At 33.8% G+C, this 19,467-nt stretch overlaps 1 protein-coding gene across 2 annotated transcripts in view; it reads left to right on the top strand.

Moving 5' to 3' along the window:
* Positions 1-18,000, top strand: part of NOL4 (nucleolar protein 4) — a 400,678-nt gene extending 382,678 nt beyond the window's left edge. For both annotated transcript variants that reach the window (XM_055324042.1, XM_055324043.1), the window contains one exon: positions 16,121-18,000. In XM_055324042.1, coding sequence (XP_055180017.1) covers positions 16,121-16,314 — 194 coding nt within the window. In that variant the 3' untranslated portion in view covers positions 16,315-18,000. The remainder of the gene's footprint in view (positions 1-16,120) is intronic.
* Positions 18,001-19,467: the final 1,467 nt, after the last annotated feature.

The following is a 19,467-nucleotide window of genomic DNA, read 5'->3' on the forward strand; positions in this document are numbered from 1 at the left end:
GACCACCAGGTCAATTTTTCTGATGAACACAGATGCAAAATCCTCAACCACATACTCACAAATGAAATCCAACAATATATTAAAAAAAATCATTCACTACCATCAAGTGGGATTTATTCATCAGACACAAAGCTGTTTCAATATTTGCAAATCTGTCAACATGACATAACATCAATAAAAGAAAGGATAAAAACCATATGTTCATTTCCATAGATGCAGAAAAAGCATTTGGCAAAGTACAACATCATTTATGATAAAAACCTCAACGGTGTAGGTTTAAAGGGAACATACATCAATAATAAAGGCTATATGTGAAAAATCTTCAGCTAACATTATACTGAATGCTGAAAAACTGAAAGGTTTCCCCCTAAGGTCAGGAACAAGACAAGGGGTAAGGAAGAAGTAAAACTTGCACTGTTTATAGATGACACCATACTGTATATAGAAAACCCTAAAGAGTCTACCAAAAAACTGCTATAAGTGATAAATGAATTCAGTGAAGTCATAGGATACAAAATCAATGTATAAAAATCTGTTGCCTTTCTATATACCATTTATAATTGCACCAAAATTAACAAAATACCTGAGGAATAAATTTAACCAAGGAGATGAAAGACCTGTACTCTGAAACTGTAAAACATTGATGAAAGAAATTGAAGACAACACAAATGGAAAGACATTCTACGCTCATGGATTGGAAAAACAAATATTATTAAAATGTCTATACTATCCAAAGGAATCTACAGATGCAATGCATTTCTTACCAAAATATCTACAGCATTTTTCACAGAACTAGAACAAACAATTGCAAATTTTGTATGGGAACACAAGAGGCCAAAAAGCCAAAGCAATCTTGAAATAGATAAACAAAATTAAAGGTATCACAATTCCAGACTTCAAGGTATATTACAAAACTATGGTACTGGCACAAAAATAGACACAAAAATCAATGGAACAGAGCAGAAAACCCAGAAATAAACTTGCAATTATATGTGAATTACTCTTTGACAAAGGAAGAAAGAATATACAATGGGAAAAAGTCTATTCAACAAAGGGTGTTGGGAAAACTGGACGGCAACATGCAAAAGAATGAAACTGGTCCACAGTCTCACACCACACATGAAAATAAATTGGATTAAAGACCTCAGTGTGAGACTGATACCATAAAAGTCCTAAAAGAGAGCATCAAGAGTAATTTCTCTGACACTGGCGATAGCAACGTTTTTCTAGATGTTTCCTGAGCCAAGGGAAATAAAAACAAAAATGAACTATTGGGCCTACATCAAAACAAAAAGCTATGCCCAGTGAAAGAAATAATCATCAAAGCTAAGAGGCAATCTGAATGGGAAAAAATTATTTGCAAATGACATATCTGATAAAGGGTTAGTATCCAAAATATATAAAGAACTGATACAAATTCAACATGTGAAAAAAAAAACAAATAATCCAGTTAACAGATGGGCAGAAGATATGAACAGATATTTCTCCAAAGGAGATCTACAGATGGCCAACAGGCACATGAAAAGATGCTCAACGTTACTCATCATCAGGGAAATGAAAATCAAAACTACAATGACATATCACCCCACACCTGTCAGAATGGCTAAAAACAAAAACACAAGAAACAAGTGTGGTGAGGGTGTGGAGAAAAAGAAACCCTCTTACACTGTTGGTGGGAGTGCAAACCAGTGCAACTACTGTGGAAAAGAGTACAGAGGTTCCTCGTAAAATAGAACTACCTTACAATACAGTAATTGTACTGGGTATTTACCCCCAAAATACAAATACACTGATCTGAAGGGACACATGCACACCTATGTTCATTGCAGTATTATTTACAATAGCTAAATTATGGAAGCAGCTCAGGTGCCCATCAATAAATAATTGATAAAGAAATGCTATGTGACTAGAATGGAATATTATTTGTCCATAAAAAAATAATGAAATCTTGCCATTTGTAATAATAGGGATCGAGCTAGAGAGTATAATGCTAAGCCAAATTAGTCAAATAAAGACAAATACCATATGATTTCACTCATGTGGAATTTAAGAAACAAAGGAGAAAGGAGAAAGACAAACTAAGAAACAGACCCTTAACTGTAGAGAGCAAACTGATGATTACCAAAAGAGAGGTGGGTAGAGGGATGAGTGAAATAGATGAAAGGGATTAAAGAGTACATTTATCATGAGGAGCACTGAGTAATATATAGAAAACTGAGTAACTATATTTACACCTGAAACTAATATAACATTGTGTGTTAACTATATTGGAATTAAAATTTAGAAAATTTAAATTTAATTTAAATTTAACTTAACTTAAAATTAACTATCACATTCATGTATCTAAGTGTCAACCTGACTGGTCAAAGGGTGCCCAGACGTTTAGCCTACCATTATTATGGGTTGGTCTGCATGAGATTAACTTTTGAATTGGTAGACTAAGTAAAGAAGATGGGTCTAATATGCATGGGCATCATCCAATCAAATGAAGACCTGAGTAGAACAGAAAGAGTCAGATTTCCATCTGCTTCTTTGATCTGGAAAACAGTCAACTCTTGCTTTTGGACTTAAACTGAAAAATCCACTTGGGGGTCTTGAGCCTGCCAACTTTCAGTCTAAAACTTACACAGTCACCTCTCCTGGTTCTCAGGCCTTAGGACTTTGACTGAAATTGCACTTTCAGCTTTCCTGAGTGTCAGCTGCAGATCTTGGGACTTCCCAGCCTCCATAATCAAGTGAGCTATTCCCTCATTACAAATATTATACCCATACACATATATTAGCTGTTGGTTCTGTTTCTCTGGAGAACCTTGACTAATACAAGGAGTCATATAAACTTGAATAATCCCTTAGAGTTTAACATAACTAATCCATGAATCCCCTATTATTACTGAGAAGTTAAGGCAAGGGTAGGATCCCAGTTTTGAATATGATCTCACATTCATTGGACCATTTAACATTCATAATTTCATTTCTCCTGCTCCAACAACCTGACAAATGGACAAAAGTAGTAGCAGTATTCCCATTTTACTTGTCAGTCTCAGAGAATAAAAGATTTGCCCAAATGTAAGATTCACATATCTAGAAAACTTTCTGTATTAAGATTTGAACCCAGTTTTTCACATACTAGTTTTATGCTCTTATAACTATATATCTTTATATGTATATATTAATTGAGATTTCATCATTTGAAGATGAAACCTGTGTCCAACTCTTAATTCTTTAGTAGAGTTTTACTATTTACTCGAGTTTTTAGTACTTTAACACAGGTACAGTTTCCATTTAATTTACATCTTTAAAATATCTTCAAATATCTTTGGAAATAGATTGAATGGATACACATAAACAGATACATCTTACAAGTGAGATTTTGAAATTGTAGTTTATTGGGGTTTCCTATTAACTTAAAAATGGAAAAAGATAAAAGTAGAAAAGAATAAAACAAATATCTAGTCTTTCCTGAGGACATTCTGGAGATTTTTTTTTAATCTCATCTTGCCCTTTATTTACTAAGCTTCCTACTAATCCTTGGAAACCCTTAAAAAGGTAAAACTTTAGGGGTGTCTGGGTGAATCATTTGGTTAAGTATTCCACTGTTGATTTTGGCTCAGGTCATGATTTCAGGGTCATGGGACAGATCCCTATGTTGGGCTCCCTGCTCAGAGCAGAGTCTGCCAGAGATTCATTCTCTCTCTCTCTCTCTCTCTCTCTCTCTCTCTCCCCCCCCCCTTTTGTTTACTCTCCCTCCCCCACTCACACTCTAAATAAATACTCTTTAAACAAAAGGAAAGGTAAAACTAATCATTGGGGTGTAGATAAAGGCAAAACCCTATAGTCCAAGCAATTAAGACATTTTTTACCTCAGCTCCAAAAAATAATAAATGAATGTTCTGGGCTTATTTTTTAAGGGATTGCTTCCTCTTCCTTGAAAAAAAATGTATGAAAATGCATAAAGTCAAGTAGTACAATAATTCATTATACTCTCATGTAATATGTTTGATTCCATTGAAGTTAAACAACTCTTCTCTCTCTACTGCAATGCTTGCGTCCTTTCTCACAAGCCAAAACTAGGCACAAAATAAGCATGCTGAGTTGTTTCCCTCATAAATCTCTAAGACTCTGCTGGGACAGTGACTCACTGCCAGGTCTTCCTACAGTTTATCAGAATGATTAGTCAAGTCTCTACAAAATAATGAATTTGAAGCTCAAGTGGAAAGGCTATATACAATGGAAACACTAAGGCAGTTTACAGAGCTGAGTGCCAGCAGTTAGCAAATATAAGTGGAAGAAAGATGGGCCTTCCTAATGGGGGAAACAATGGAGTCCTTTCAAATTCTGTAGAAAAATTTATTCAACGGCAATTTTGCTCTTTGGTGGTTTTTGGTTTTGTTTTGTTTAACAAGGTACATTTAGATGAGAAAAAAATGAAATAAAACAAATGGATTAAGACAATGAAAAAAATACAAGAAGACCTGGTGAAGGAAAAATTTAATAGATTAAAATTTAATAAACAGATCTAAGAGATCTGCATGTTAAATATAAAGACTCAGCTAAATCTGGCTCAGGAAATCATGTACAATTTTTTGTAATGTATGGGATATCATCAATTACAGTCCAAAGTAAACATTCAAAATTGCCTTCAAATCAGCCCAGAAGTATATTACAGAAGATCTAATTCAACCTGTAATTGCTGTCAGTGCTTGATCCTTCATTTTACTAGAAAGTAGACTTACGATGTAGGTGGAGAGTAGGGGTGATCCATATACTTTTTTCTCTCTTGCATAATGCCTTAGATGGCTACTTGACAGTGATAAATACCTTGCTTTATGTGTTTTCTTAGTTGTCTGTAGAACATGTATCTCAGCAATTTGATACATACTTTATGGATAAATACCCTGTTCCTGGGTAACTTAATGTTGATTAATCAGTGTTTATTAAGTAGAAAAGGATAAATTTGATGAGGTCAAGAGGAGTTAAGTACTCGGCAGCACAATCTTTTAGACCTACAGTAGACCTGAATGGTTTGAAAATGGCTTGAGTTTGACACAAACTTCAGAGGAGACAAACAATTTTCACTGAACTGTAGCATCCGACCTTCTTTCCTATCAAAGGATAAGTCCCCTGAAGATGGAGTGATCCCAGACCTTATATTAACACATCATATCTTGTTCTATTTTAATCCATTATTTGTTAAAGGACGGATTCTTAGGAAGATGCATACATAAAATGGTTTCATTTTGATAGAAAAGACCCATACAAAACCCAATTTTGTAAAAGTAAAGTAAATTTGTATTGACTCTAAGGCAAAAGCTTTAAATTAACTAATAATTCAGGGAACAGTTCATAGTCACAATTGTCTAAAACTATGTGTCCCAATAATATTATTACCTTAAAATTAATAAATAAAAAATTATAAAATTGTAGGAAGAAATTGGCCTAGCCATAACTTTTAAAACACTTCACTCAGAGAATGACTGATAGAAAAGAAAATCATTTAGATTTGAAAAACAACAAAAATTTAATCTGACTATGTTTAGAACCTGCCCAGACATGTTGACAACAAATATTCTTTCAGACATATTGACTAAGCAAATGATGACAATCAAAGATTATTAATATACTGAGAGCATTGTGTTTAGAAATATTTATAATTAATGAAGATGAAAACACTACACATTCAATTTGTTGGATGGAACTAAAGTGGTATTTTGGCACACATGTTATAGAAAGACAATTAGTGAGCTATTCATTTAAACCAAGAAGTTAGAACAGAGAAAATAGATGGAGAAATTAAACAGAAAAAAAAAAGCAGCAATAGAGAAGACCAATAGAAGCAAAATCTTTGAAAAGACTTAAAAATATCTAGCAAGATTAGCCAAGAAAAAGTATAAAATAAGAATAAAAGAACAAAATATTTTAAAAATTAAAATATTATACCTTTATACTAGTATATTTGAAAATTTAGACTGTTGTACAAGAACATAATTGGCAAATATTGACTCAAAAAAAAGATATTCAACACGAATTCACAGTGAACAATACATAAAAACCAATGCATTAAAAAATAAGACTCAGATAGTTTTACAAATGAGTTTTACCAAAACTTTAAGGATAAAATACTCACTTTAGACAAACAGATCAAAAAGAGGGGAAAAGAAATGAAAAGCACCTCAGCACATTTTGTGATGCCATCTTAATCCTATCATTAAGAACAGTATTAAAGGGCAAAATCTATCATCACTTCGTCTGTAACTGCAACTCAGTATTTTGAATTTAGTAACGTGTATCTGCTATTACCCAGGCACAGCACTGGATGCTTTGTATGTATCAGCTAATTTAGCCAAGATGATAAATAATAATAGTTAATTTTTTTATCCTTTGGCAGAAAGGTATGAAAATATTATCAAATACTAGTATTAAATATATGATCAAAATAGAAAATGAAAGTAAGCCTGCAACCAAAGTAAGTTTCTAAGTGGCTCATGTGTTAGTCAAGCAGGGAAAGTAACTTCACTTACTCATAGTGATTTTATTAAATTGTCTTTGATTGCAGCAATTGAAGAAATGTGTTTAGAGAAAATAAACTTGCTTGATATTAGCATTATGGCAAAAACAGTGCTTGAAGGGCTGAAATTGAGATGTTGGCAAAATAATTAAAAAAGAAGGCAACTGATTAAAAGTGGTTTTGTCTCTTAATAAGTTGAGATGTTACTAATACTGCTGGGGCTTTTTTGAGTAATTAATGATGAATTTGAAGTGACAAATGACTTTTAGTATTTATGAACAGTAGAAGTTGAACGCCTTTAGCTGAGAATATTTTTAAAACAAAGAACAAAATAGTTCAGTAAAACCTGAAGTGGAATCTGCTAAGATGTATGAAGCAGAAAAAGGCTTATTTGGAGAAATTTACTGTTCATTAAAACATAAGGCATATGGTTATTTCTTGAACTATTCATTTCTTGAAATAGGTATATTGTGGAAAACATTTACTATCATGTGATATTTGAACAGTAGTGTTAACCTTAAACTTTATTTTCATCAATTTAAACATCAGTTATGTGATATTTTGTCAAAAATAGTATCCGAATATCCTTACTTGTCCTAAGACACAGCAGCTTGATGGCTTATGGGAAATTATTAAAATTTTTTTCAGGTCAGGGCCAAGACTGAAATTTTTCTGAACAAGAACTGCCCTCAGACTTTATTACCAAACACAAAATGGCTTTGGAAATTAGCTTATGCTGCAGAATGGACAATGATTCTTGATGAATTCAGTCTAGAATTACAATATCAAACAGTTCTTGTATGGGAAACTTATGCTGTGATAAAGCCACTTTGCTGATGACAAACATTGTTTGGATCACATGTAGGCTAAGCTGCTTTATAAATTCATACTTTTCAAGTCAAACAAGAAGTTAAATCTAAATTTTCACACACATTTCTAGTGGATATATTCACCGAGCACACACTACAGGCTCAGCAGTGTTTTTTTTGGGACTTTATACAAGTGCAAAATAAATCCCCATATTACAAAATAGTTTTTATTGTTCAACTGAAGAATGGCCAGATAAATATGCAATGCACTGATAAGTTACTAGGTAAGTATCAAAAAAAAAAATCTAGTAGGCAGCTATAAATGCTTTACAAATGATGAATATACTCAATTAAAATTATAATCTTGTGGACTATTATCAGTATTTAGAAACAACTATCTGTATAAAACTGATAAAATCTCTGTACAGATCCACATTAGCAGATAGGCATTTACAATTGATTTTGTAACAGGGAACATAAACTTGAAATCCCAGTTAAGCAAAATGTTGTTTCCCTCCTCCAAAGAATTTCACTGTTAGTAGTCCTATACTACATATTTTGTAATATATTTATCAATTGTTGAATTTTGAGTTTTGTCCATAGAAGTTTTGTGAAATCTTGTAACAGCAATTTTAACATATGTGAGGTGATATATCATGGTGGCTTTGACTTGCACTTCTAGGTACTATTGGCCACCTATAGGTCATCTTTGGAAAACTCTATTCAGACCATCTGCCCATTTATTAACCAGGTTTTGTGGGGTTTTTGGTTTTTGCTATTGAATTATATTGAGCTTGTATATTTTTTGGGTGGTAACTCCTTATCAGATATATGATTTTCAAATATTTTCTCCCATTTTGTAGGTTGCCTTTCATTTTGTTGATGGTTTCCTTTTAATTTGACATAGCCCCTATTGTTTATTTTTTCTTTTATTGCCTTTGCTTTAATGTCAAATCAAAAATATCATAGCCAGTTGATGTCACGGAGTTTACTATCTATTTTTTCTTTTAGGAACTTTATGGGTTCAGGTATTAAAGTGTTTGACCTCCTTTGGATTATTTTTTATCTATAGTTTAAGATAGAAGCCCAGTTTCATTCTTTTGTATGTGGCTATCTGGTTTTCCCAGTGCCATTTATAAAAGAGACTATTCTTTCTCCACTGTGTATTCCTGGCTTTTTTTGTCATAAATTAATTTACCATATAAACATGGGTTTAGTTCTGGGCTATGTATTTTTTCCATTGGTTTCCATGAGAGACAGAGAGAGAGGTAGAGACACAGGTAGAAGGAGGAGAAGCTGGCTCAATGCAGGAGCCCGAAGTGGGATTTTATCCCAGAACTCCAGGATCACACCCTGAGCCGAAGGCATACGCTCAACTGCTGAGCCACCCAGGCATCCCTATGTCTTCCTTTCTAATTTGGAATGCTTTTATTTATTTACATATTTATTTATTTACATATTTATTTATTTAATTAATTAATTTATTTTTACCGAATTGCCCTGGCTAACACTTCCAACACTGTACTGAATAAAAGTGGTGAGAGTGGGCATCTTTGTTTTGTTCATAACCTTAGAGGAAAAAAAACTTTCTGCTTTATATTGAGGTACATTTCCCTCTATACCTGCTATGTTGAGAGCTTTTAAAATATGTTGGATTTTTTCAAATGTTTTTTCTGCATCTATTAAGATGATCATATGTTTTATATCCATTTTATTAATGTGGGACATCACAGTGGCTTGCACATATTGAACCATTCTTACATCCTTGGAATAAGCCCATCTGATCATGCTGTGTGATCTTTTCAATATATTGTTGAATTTGGTTTGCTATATTTTGTTGAGGATTTTTGTCTATATGTTCATCAGGGATATTGGCCTTTAATCACCTTTTCTTATGCTTAAATATCAAATTTAGTCAAGGATACCATATCACTGCAGAAAATCAAAACACAAAGGCAGCATGAAGAAAGGAACAGAGGATTTGCAAAAAAACAGAAAACAATGGACAAAATAGCAATTAAGCATTATTTAAATGCTTAAATTCTCCACTCAAAAGGTACAGAGTGGCTAAATTGATAAAAAAAAAAATAAGACCCATCTTGATACTCCCTATAAGGGACTAACATCTGACCTAAAGAAACATACTATCTTAAAGAGAATGAAAAAAGATTTTATGCAAATAAATGGAAGCAAAAAAGAAAGCTGGGGTAGCAATACTTGTATTAGACAAAATAAACCTTAAAACAGACTCTAATAGGAGACAGGGAAGGGCATTACACAGGGGTAAAGGATGAATCCAGTAAGATGATAATATAATGGTTGTAAATACCTATGTACCCAACATAGAAGCACCTAAATATTAAAAGCAAATATTAACAGACATAAAGGGAAAAACTGACAGTAATATGATGAAAATAGTAGAGAATTTTGACACTCCACTTATATCAATGATAAATCTTTTTTTAAGTGGCTTTAAATTATACGTTAGACCACATGGACTTAGCAGATATATAGAATATTCTATCTAAAAACAGAATTCACATTCTTTTCAAATGAACATGGAACATTTTCCAGAATAGATCATGTTAGACCATAAAAAAGTCTCAGTAAATTTAAGAAGATTGAAATTATACCAACTGTCTTTTCTGACCACAACAGTATACAATTAGAAACCAAATAGAAAAACAAAAAAAGAAAAGCTGGAAACGAACAAACACGTAGAAGCTAAATGTGCTACTAAACAACCAATGTTTCAACAAATAAAGAGGAAACTGAAAAATACCTTGAGACAATAAAAGTAGAACACAAAGTTTCAGCATTTTCAGGATGAAGCAAAAGCAGGTCTCAAAGACAAGGTTATAGTGATATAGGCTTACCTAAAAAAAAAAAATTTCAAATGATCTAACTTTGTGCTTAAAGCAATTAGAAAAAGAACCAACAAAGCTCGAGGATAGTAGAGAGAAGGAAATAAGATCAGAGCAGAAGTAAATGAGATGTAATCTATGAATAAAGTTAATTAGAATGTTAAAGAACTGTGCTCTGAAAACATTAGATACTGATGAAAGAAATTGAAGACAACAAAAATGGAAAGATATCCCATGATCATGGATTGGAAGAATTAATATTGTTAAAATGTCCATACTACCCAAAGCAATCTGCAGATTTAATGCAATCCCTATCAAAATACCAACAGCATTTTTCACAAAACTAGGACAAATAATACTAAAGTTTGTAGGGAACCAAAAAGACATCAAATACCCAAAGCAATCTTGAAAAAGAAGAACAAAGCCAGAGGTATCACAGTCCTAGATTTCAAGATATACTACAAATCTGTAGTAATCAAAGCAGTATGCTATTGGCACAAAAACAGATACATAGATCAATGGAATAGAATAGAGAGCCTAGAAATAAATCAGTACTTACGTGGTCAATAATTAGTCCATGACAAAGGAGACAAAAAATTGCAGTGGGGAAGAAAGACAATCTCTTCAAAAAGTGGTGCTGGGAAAACTGGACAGCTACATGTAAATACACACAAAGAAGAAGAAGAAGCTGGACCAATTTCTCATACCATACACAAAAATAAACTCAAGATGGGTTAAGATCTAAATGTCAAACCTGAAACCATAAAACTCCTATAAGAAAACATAGGCAGTGATCTCTTTGACATTGGCCTCAGCAACATTTTTTTGATAGGTTTCCTCAGCCAAGGGAAACAAAAGCAAAGCTAAAATTCTGTTGGGAAAACACCAAAATAAAAGGCTTTTGTGCAGCAAAGGAAACCATCAAACAAATTGAAAAGGCAACCTACTGATTGGGAGAAGACATTTGCAAATAATATAGCTAATAAGGGGTTATTATCCAAAATATGTAAAGAACTTACACAACTCAAAAAGCCCCCAAACAATCTGATTAAATAAGTAGAGGACCTGAAAAGATGTTCAATGCTAAATAATGTTAAATAAATAAATAATGTTAAATAAGTAGAGGACCTGAAGATGTTCAATGTTAGTAATCATTAGGGAAATGCAAAAAACACAATGAGGTTATCACCTCACACCTGTCAGATTGTCTGGACTAAAAAAGACAGGAAATAACAAGTGTTGGTGAAGATGTACAGAAAAAGAAACTCTCACGTACTACTGGTAGGAATGTAATTTGATGTGCCCACTATGGAAAATAATATGCAGGTTCCTCAAAAAGTTAAAAACAGAAATACCATATAATCCAGTAATTCACTACTGGATATCCACCCAAGGAAAATAAAAGCACTCATTTGAAAAATGATATATGTACTTCTATGTTTATTGCAGCATTTTTAACAACAGCTAAGATATGGAAGCAACCAAATGTCTGCCAATAGATGCATGGATAAAGAATGTGGGGTGTGTGTGTGTGTGTGTGTGTGTGTGTGTAATAGACTGTTACTTAACAAAAAAGAATGAGAAATTGCCATTTGAGACCACATCGATGGATCTAGAGGGTATTATGCTAAGTGAAATAAGCCTGAGAAAGTCAAACACCATATGATTTCACTTGTTTGTGGAACTAAAAAACAAAACAGATAAAAGCAGGAACAGATCCATAAATACAGAGGACAAACTGATGGTTACTAGAGGGATGGAGGATGTCAAAATGGTTCAAGAAGTGTAGAAGATACAGGCCTCCAGTTAGGGAATGAGTAAGTCACAGGGATTAAAGATTTAGTTTACAAAATATAGTCAATGGGATTGTAATAGATTTGTTTGGTGATGGATGCTAGCTACACTTATAGTGAAATGGCAGCCTATATGGGAGAAGATATTTGCAAATGACCTATCTGGTAAAGGATCAGTATCCAAAATCTATAAAGAAGTTATCAAACTCAACACCCTTCCCCACCCCCCAAAAAAAAATCCAGTTTAAAAATAGGCAGAAGACATGGATAAACTTTTTTTCCAAAGACATCCAGATGGCCAACAGACACACAAAAAGATGTTCAACATCACTCTGCATCAGGGAAACACAAAAACTATGAGATACTACCTCATACCTTTCAGAATGGCTAAAATTAACACCACAGGAAATAACAAATGTTGGCAAGGATGCAGAGAAAGAGGAACCCTCTAATACTGTAGGTAGGAATGCAAAATGATTCAGCCACTCTGGAAAACAGTATGGAAGTTCCTCAAAAAGTTAAAAATAGGACTATCCTATATCCCAACAATTACACTAATAGGCATTTATCAAAAGAATACAAAAATATGGACTCAAAGGGGCACATGCACCCCAATATTTATAGCAGAATAATCAACAATAGCCAAATTATAGAAAGAGCCCAAATATCCATTGCTGATAAATTGATAAAGAGGTGATATAAATATACAATGGATTATTACTTAGCCATCAAAAAGAATGAACTCTTGCCATTTGCAATGATGTGGATGGAGCTAGAGTGTATTATGCTAAGCAAAAATAAGTCCAAGAAAGACAAATACCTTTCGATTTCACTCATATGTGGAATTTAAGGAACAAAACAGATGAACCCAGGGGAAAGGAAGAAAAAAAGAAGTGAACCATAAAATAGACTCTTAACCTATAGAGAACAAACTAGGGGTTGCTAGAGGGGAGGTGGTCAGGGGATGGACTAAATGGGTGATAGGTATTAATGAGGGCACTTGTGATGAGCACTGGGTGTTATATGTAAGTGATGAATCACTAAATTCTACTCCTGAAATTAATATTACTCCAGATGTTAACTAACTAGAATTTAAGTAAAAACTTAAAAAGAACATAGCATAACAGAGTTGTCAAATGACTATGCTATACACCTGAAACTAACACTGTACGTAAACAATAATTTTAAAAATATATCAACAAATATGAGTTATGGATATACATTTTCATTTAATTACAACTTACTTATGACTTAAATATGCCCCCAAACCTTTTTTAAAAAGTGGATCTTAATTTTTCTAATATTTTCATGTTACCATGAAATATCTTTTACTCAAAGTTTCAGAATAAAGCAGGTCTGCCTAATTATGGTTTTCAAATGGCCCTGCCAAGTTTTTTGATTATTTGCTTTAACATTGTTATTCAAATCATTTTCTCTTGACACATCTATTGTGTCATTATTATTGCTTGTTTGGTTAACTGGTTCCACTCTTCCAGAACCATATTTTTTTAGTGGTTTTGTGATCTGAGCAAATCTCCGAGAATATTTTTCTGGACTTCTTTAAATTCAACATCTTTATAAAATTTGAAATTTTACTTTTTATCAATTGTCGTTTGGGTTAAGCTAGGCCAGTCAAGTATGACATTGTCTGAATGGCGAAGATAAGAATACTAGTGACAAACAAGGGGCTGTTTGAGTAGTCCGTAGTCAAATAGTTTGTTCATTTATGACTATTTAAAATATTTTTGTTGCCCTACTCAACCTCTTAACTTTGAAGACCTGAATAATAAATACTCAGCAACAAGAATTCCTTACAGTTTTATTATACTTAATTCTGATCCTGTATCCAAAAGACACCAAGATAATGAAGTCAACTTTCTTCCAGAAAAATAACAATGGTATGAGTTGCTTCTGTGTTACTGAGCTATCTAGAATTTGTCTAGGTTAATAATCTGAAAGAAAGTGAAAGGGCAGCCCGGGTGGCTCAGTGGTTTAGCACCACCTTTAGCCTGCAGTGTGATCCTGGAGACTGGGGATCGAGTCCCATGTCGGGCTCCCTGCATGGAACCTGCTTCTCCCTCTGCCTGTGTCTCTGCCTCTGTGTGTGTGTGTGTGTGTGTGTGTGTGTCTCATGAATAAATAAAATCTTAAAAAAAAAAAAAAAAGAAACTGAAAGCCACATCTTAAGTTTCAAAGCCTCTGCCCCTGAGCCACAGGTAGAAAATAACCTATAAACTGCAGTGTTAGAATGAAATCATAGTCTCTTTTATCCCAAAAAAGAACCTGAGCCCTAGCTTCAGCCCTTCTCAAATTCCAGTTAAAGATGTCAACCAGCCACTTGGCTTATCAGCAAAACATCACAAAATGTTACAACTTCTAATAAAATAAGGATAATCAATTAGACATGACATATCAACATAACTTAAGAAAATCCTTTCTGTTTTCTTTTATAAAGATTTGTACTAGTATTGGGATTCTTGAGTATAAAGGGGGGAAAAAGACAAATTTAAAGTTGGTTCATCCACAAACCAGAACCCATTGTCATATTTTCTTAATCCACTCAGAGTTTTCCAAATAGTTGAAAGCATTTTAATAGCAACTAAAGATAGTTGCTGTTAATGATTTGCTTGAATACTTGTTCATTAATTCGTATTTGCCAAGTGTGACATCCCCACATCTCTCCCTTTTCAGCTTGCTATGTCAGAATCATAATGTTGTAAAGAGCAGAACAAATGGAATCTAACTCCTGCTAGAAAATCAAGCCTCTGAAAGACTGTGGCAGAAATGGAAATAAGTCCATCTCAAATGTCAGAGTTCTTGTGTGCTAGTCTTGTCTCTGTCCTAATTAAATTACAAGTGAAACTGTTTGAGTCTCATGGGACACTTGCCTCCAAGCTGACAGGAGTCTTCTCCCTTCAGGGTAAAGGGTGAGGGGGATTGTGTCTTGACCTGTCTCTATCAGGCCTCAAAAAGAACTAACAGGATAAAATAGCATCCCTTGTTTCAGTTCATGAAATGAATACCATTATCTGAAAAGTTACATTTAAGAAAAATTTTTAAAATACTTTCAAGTTAGAGCATCGCTACAGTTTTTGAGCATGGCTTTAATTGTGTACACATTTATTCATATTTATTCAAGGATTTGAAATGCATTAGTCATTGCAAATAATTATAGTTCTTACTTTCATTAAGTAATTGCTATTACGACAGACACTTAGAAACCATAATAACACATAAAAAACCTTAATAATCCAAGAATAATTGATGTAAAGCATCTTAAAAATCTTTAATTCAGACATTTGTGTTAAGTAACTAAACTGTTTTAATTCAGATGTGTGTTAAGTAACGAACATTGTTTTAAAGTAAAAATTTACCCCCAAAATTTGACAAAATGTTGTCAAAAAGCAGATCTATCTGATTTAATTATATGTAATATATGTATATGTAATAAACCTTTTGACACCTAAATGTTTCTTGCAAATAAATATAGAAGCAGCTTTAGCATTACCTAAAGCACTATTCCTAGTCTGTTTTTTTTTTTTTTGCAGAATTGTTCTACTGATCACTTACCCATTGTACTCTTCTAAAATTCTAATTTTAGTCTAATATTTTTCAATACTAACCACCCTAATAGAAGAACAGTATTTGCCTGAGATGAAAAAAATCCACAATTCACATCCTTACTGTGCCACTTAATAGTTGTTGAAACTATAACCTTGTCATTGAACTCCCCTGTCCAAAATTTCCTTTGTTCTAAATGGAGGAATTCCTAATCTGGATCATTAGCATCACAATCTAGGATGTTTCTGCATTGAATTGGTGGAATCTAAAATTATTTGTTAACCAATGGTACAAGCACAAAGAATTTGTAAGTCTCAACATTTTAGCTACTGCTGAGAAACTTCTACAAGGAAGTAGACTTAAAAATGAATTTTCCGTAAAATACATGTTAGAAGGTCGTCGTCTTTGCACAATAAGAGGGGATTGCCTGGACAAGGAATCTGAGACTACTCAGCCACTCATTTCACATCATGTTGCTCTTTGGTATCTCTAAGAAGAGTAAGTCAATTAAGTCAACAATTTAATGTCCGTGTTCAAAGTACCGTAACAAAGATTGTTCATGTTAATTTTGTAATTTATTTTTTCTAGGACCCACGGATCTCAGCATGAAGAGGCAGTTGGCAACTAGCTCAGGATCCTCCAGCAGTTCAAGCTCCAGACCCCAGCTGAGTCCAACTGAAATCAATGCCGTGAGACAGCTCGTTGCAGGATATCGAGAATCAGCTGCATTTTTATTGCGTTCTGCAGATGAACTGGAAAATCTTATTTTACAACAGAACTGAGTCAAATGACGAGCCTATTCACTGAGGTCTAAATTTGCAGTTTCCACTAATGACATTTTGATTTCCCAGCAGAGATGCTTCTGGTCTTACTGCACAGTCTTAAGAGAAATACTTCCATTATGCCACATTGTCCTTGATCCATGAAGTGATGTGTTAAGGTGCTTCAAAGGAACTCTGACCTCTGAAGTACTTGAGATACTGTAATGTGTCCAGCCTACTGCTTTTTGTTTTAGTTTGTCAGCATAAATATCTGGGGCAAAAAAAAAAAAAAAAAAAAACAAACAAAAAAAGGCTGTATATTCCTAATTCAAGGATAAAACAGAAGAAGCTTGTGGTATGAAAAAAATAGTTCAAGATCCAACTGAAATATTAATGGACTTATTATTACTGACTTACTGGATGGAAAGCTGCATTATCTGGCAAAAGAAAAAAAGCCAATTTTCTTGTTGCTACAGGATATAACAACAATGAGAAGGATCTTGTATTAAAAAATGTGTAATTTTTATAAAAAGAAAACTTGTTTTTCATTCAAAATTGTCATTTTTACTTTGGTAACTTTTTCATAGGTCCTAAAAGAAAACTGTTTTGAGAAACTACTGTAAGTACCTTTTCCATATCCCTTTGCCTTTTCCTCTTTCCAAATTCTTTCTACAAAAATAACAATGCTAGAAAACACACCCTGGCTAAGTTCTTTAAACCGTCACATCAGGAGCTACTTCCAAGAGAAGCCTGCGTTTCTGCACTCAGGCTCATCATGCCACTCAACATTGCAGTTTCGCAATAGAGGTTTTCATCACAGAATTTTTTAATATTAAAAAAGACATATCATTGAAAAAAAAAATCACACCTTGGTTCCTTACAGCTGCTCACCCCGGATTGACGCTGCTGTGTTACAGGCATGCCTCCAGCAGCAATTGGATGTAGGTGACTGAATGTTAAGCGGTTGCAAGTGACAATCTGAAAATTTGCACTCGTGTGTAGTTTTTCTTTCTCTATTTCAGAAATAGTTTCCAAAAAAGACCATTACCTCTCCTGATAGAATTTGTATAATTTACAGTTCTAGGTAAAAATGTAAAGAACTCTCAGTGGATGCAGCTGCAACTTTCAATGAACTGTCCCCACCTCTCCCCTTACTCTTTGCCCTTCTTTCTTATTTTATAGTGTTGGATACACAGGAATGGTGTTTTCTTTGTGCACTGAGGCAAGCCTATTTTTTAAATACTTAGGGAGAAGTACATCAGTTTATGCTTCTTGTACAATTATTTTTCTGTTGTTCAGCTTTGGTTGGATTACAAATTCTTTGTGCATTCCTGAATTTGCCTTATTTCATGTAAAACTTATGTCATTCAGTTTTTGATAATGAGTTTAAGGCATCAGTGATCTTTCTTATCTACTTGTTACATATAGTTTTTCAAGTAATGACTGTGATTGTGACCAAGTAATGTGCACTTTTTCTTGTAACTGTGGACATTGCTATGCTTTTTCTTCTAGCGTTTCTAGAATTACTGTTCCTTACAGTTACGTAAACAAAAAAAAACAAAAAAAAGAACTTTTGTGATACTGTTGGTGAATATAATGTGAAAATCTTATTGAAATATGAGTATTTTGGAAATACATAGATGCACAAACATCTTTTAAGGTGTGGATTTAGAGTTTGCTTATTTAAATGAAAATTCAAAAAAATTCGAGGGCTGGTATAATTTTCTCTGTTTTGTTTGGTTTAATAAACAGATTTCTGTGTTAAAACAATGATTGTGAAAACTTACAAACTTTCTGAATGATACTATACTTTCAGTTTACTTTGAAAATATGCAATGCTGTTTTGTATGCAACACTGAGCACAGTTTAACCTTTAATCAGCAGGTTATCCCAAGATCCCCTAGAGTCTCAACATTGTCTAGTAAAGAATTTATCCCAAGATAAGGTAAGGGAAATTAGCAAGCCAAGAATATTTCATTTGCTTATTTAAATTTAATTCTTTTATTCTTCATTTACCAGAGTACTCTGGCTCTTTCAGCCACTCCTGATTTAACATGTTAGGAGAAGCATTTCCCTGTTTTAAGTTCCTGTTTTGTATTTTGGGTTTTGTTGCAGTCATCTAGCCATCTTTGAGAAGTAGTAACTATGTCTGAGTCTTCAATGTAACAGGTTTGAGTTTGGCACATCCATAAAAAAATCCTTAAGAGTGATAATGAAGCAAACGGAGTAGAGAAGGTAAGTTCCAGCAAGGTGATCTTGCTTTCATTATGTCCCCACCTTCTAATGTAACTCCCAGCCCTACCTACCAAGAACTAAATTCCCCCTCAAAGTTTCTGCTTTTTGAACATTTATCCCAAAGAATGAGGGTACTGGGTTTCCGATCATTTCCCTAGGAGTGCTCAGAGGCCAAAGCCTTTTCCTTTAGAACTTGTACCTAAAAAACACCAGGTTCCTCTTTGATACTGTGTCACATGAAAATAAATAATGTCCCCTTTATAAGGCATTTTGGAGAAACTAGGTGCAGGTTTGTATCCTCATTGTACTAAGGTGATTGGAAATGATCACAAACACAAAGATCAAACAGAAGTTCCTGCCAGTTACCTTCATATACAACAGCAGTGTGTTTTGTGTGTTACTTTATCATACCTAATAAGAAAAAAAATGCCTTGAAATGACTACAGAGACTGCACACACAAGCCATTACTGAATTTTCTTAAATTGTATAGTTTAAGGAAAAATACTCAGTAAACGGGCATTCAGATAGAATGACAACCACCCCTTACTGATTACTTATACAGGGAGAAGCATTTTGTTTCCTTTCCTTTTCACAATAACCGTAGGCACTGAGGGTAGCCACAATCCATCTTACAAAGGAAGCTCAAGAAATTGATGTAGCTTGCCAGGAGCACAGACTGAAGGCCGCAGCCCTCATTTGAACCCAGGTATAACTGATGCCCACTCTCCCCTCTTGGTAGCTGGAGTCTGATGCCTCCCAGGTACTAAATAATTGTCTTCTACCCTGCGACTCAGAACCAGATCGTTAAAGTTTAGTATGGTACATAAGTAATAGTTTTTGAAAATGTTCTTGGCATCAAATAAAGCTTTTGACTTGAACATAGAGAGTTTTATCCTGCTTATAGAGGTTTAGTTTCCTTTAAATTACATTCTCTGCAG

Source organism: Nyctereutes procyonoides, unplaced genomic scaffold, assembly GCF_905146905.1.
Source record: "Nyctereutes procyonoides isolate TBG_1078 unplaced genomic scaffold, NYPRO_anot_genome, whole genome shotgun sequence".
In the NCBI taxonomy this organism is placed as follows: Eukaryota; Metazoa; Chordata; class Mammalia; order Carnivora; family Canidae; genus Nyctereutes; species Nyctereutes procyonoides.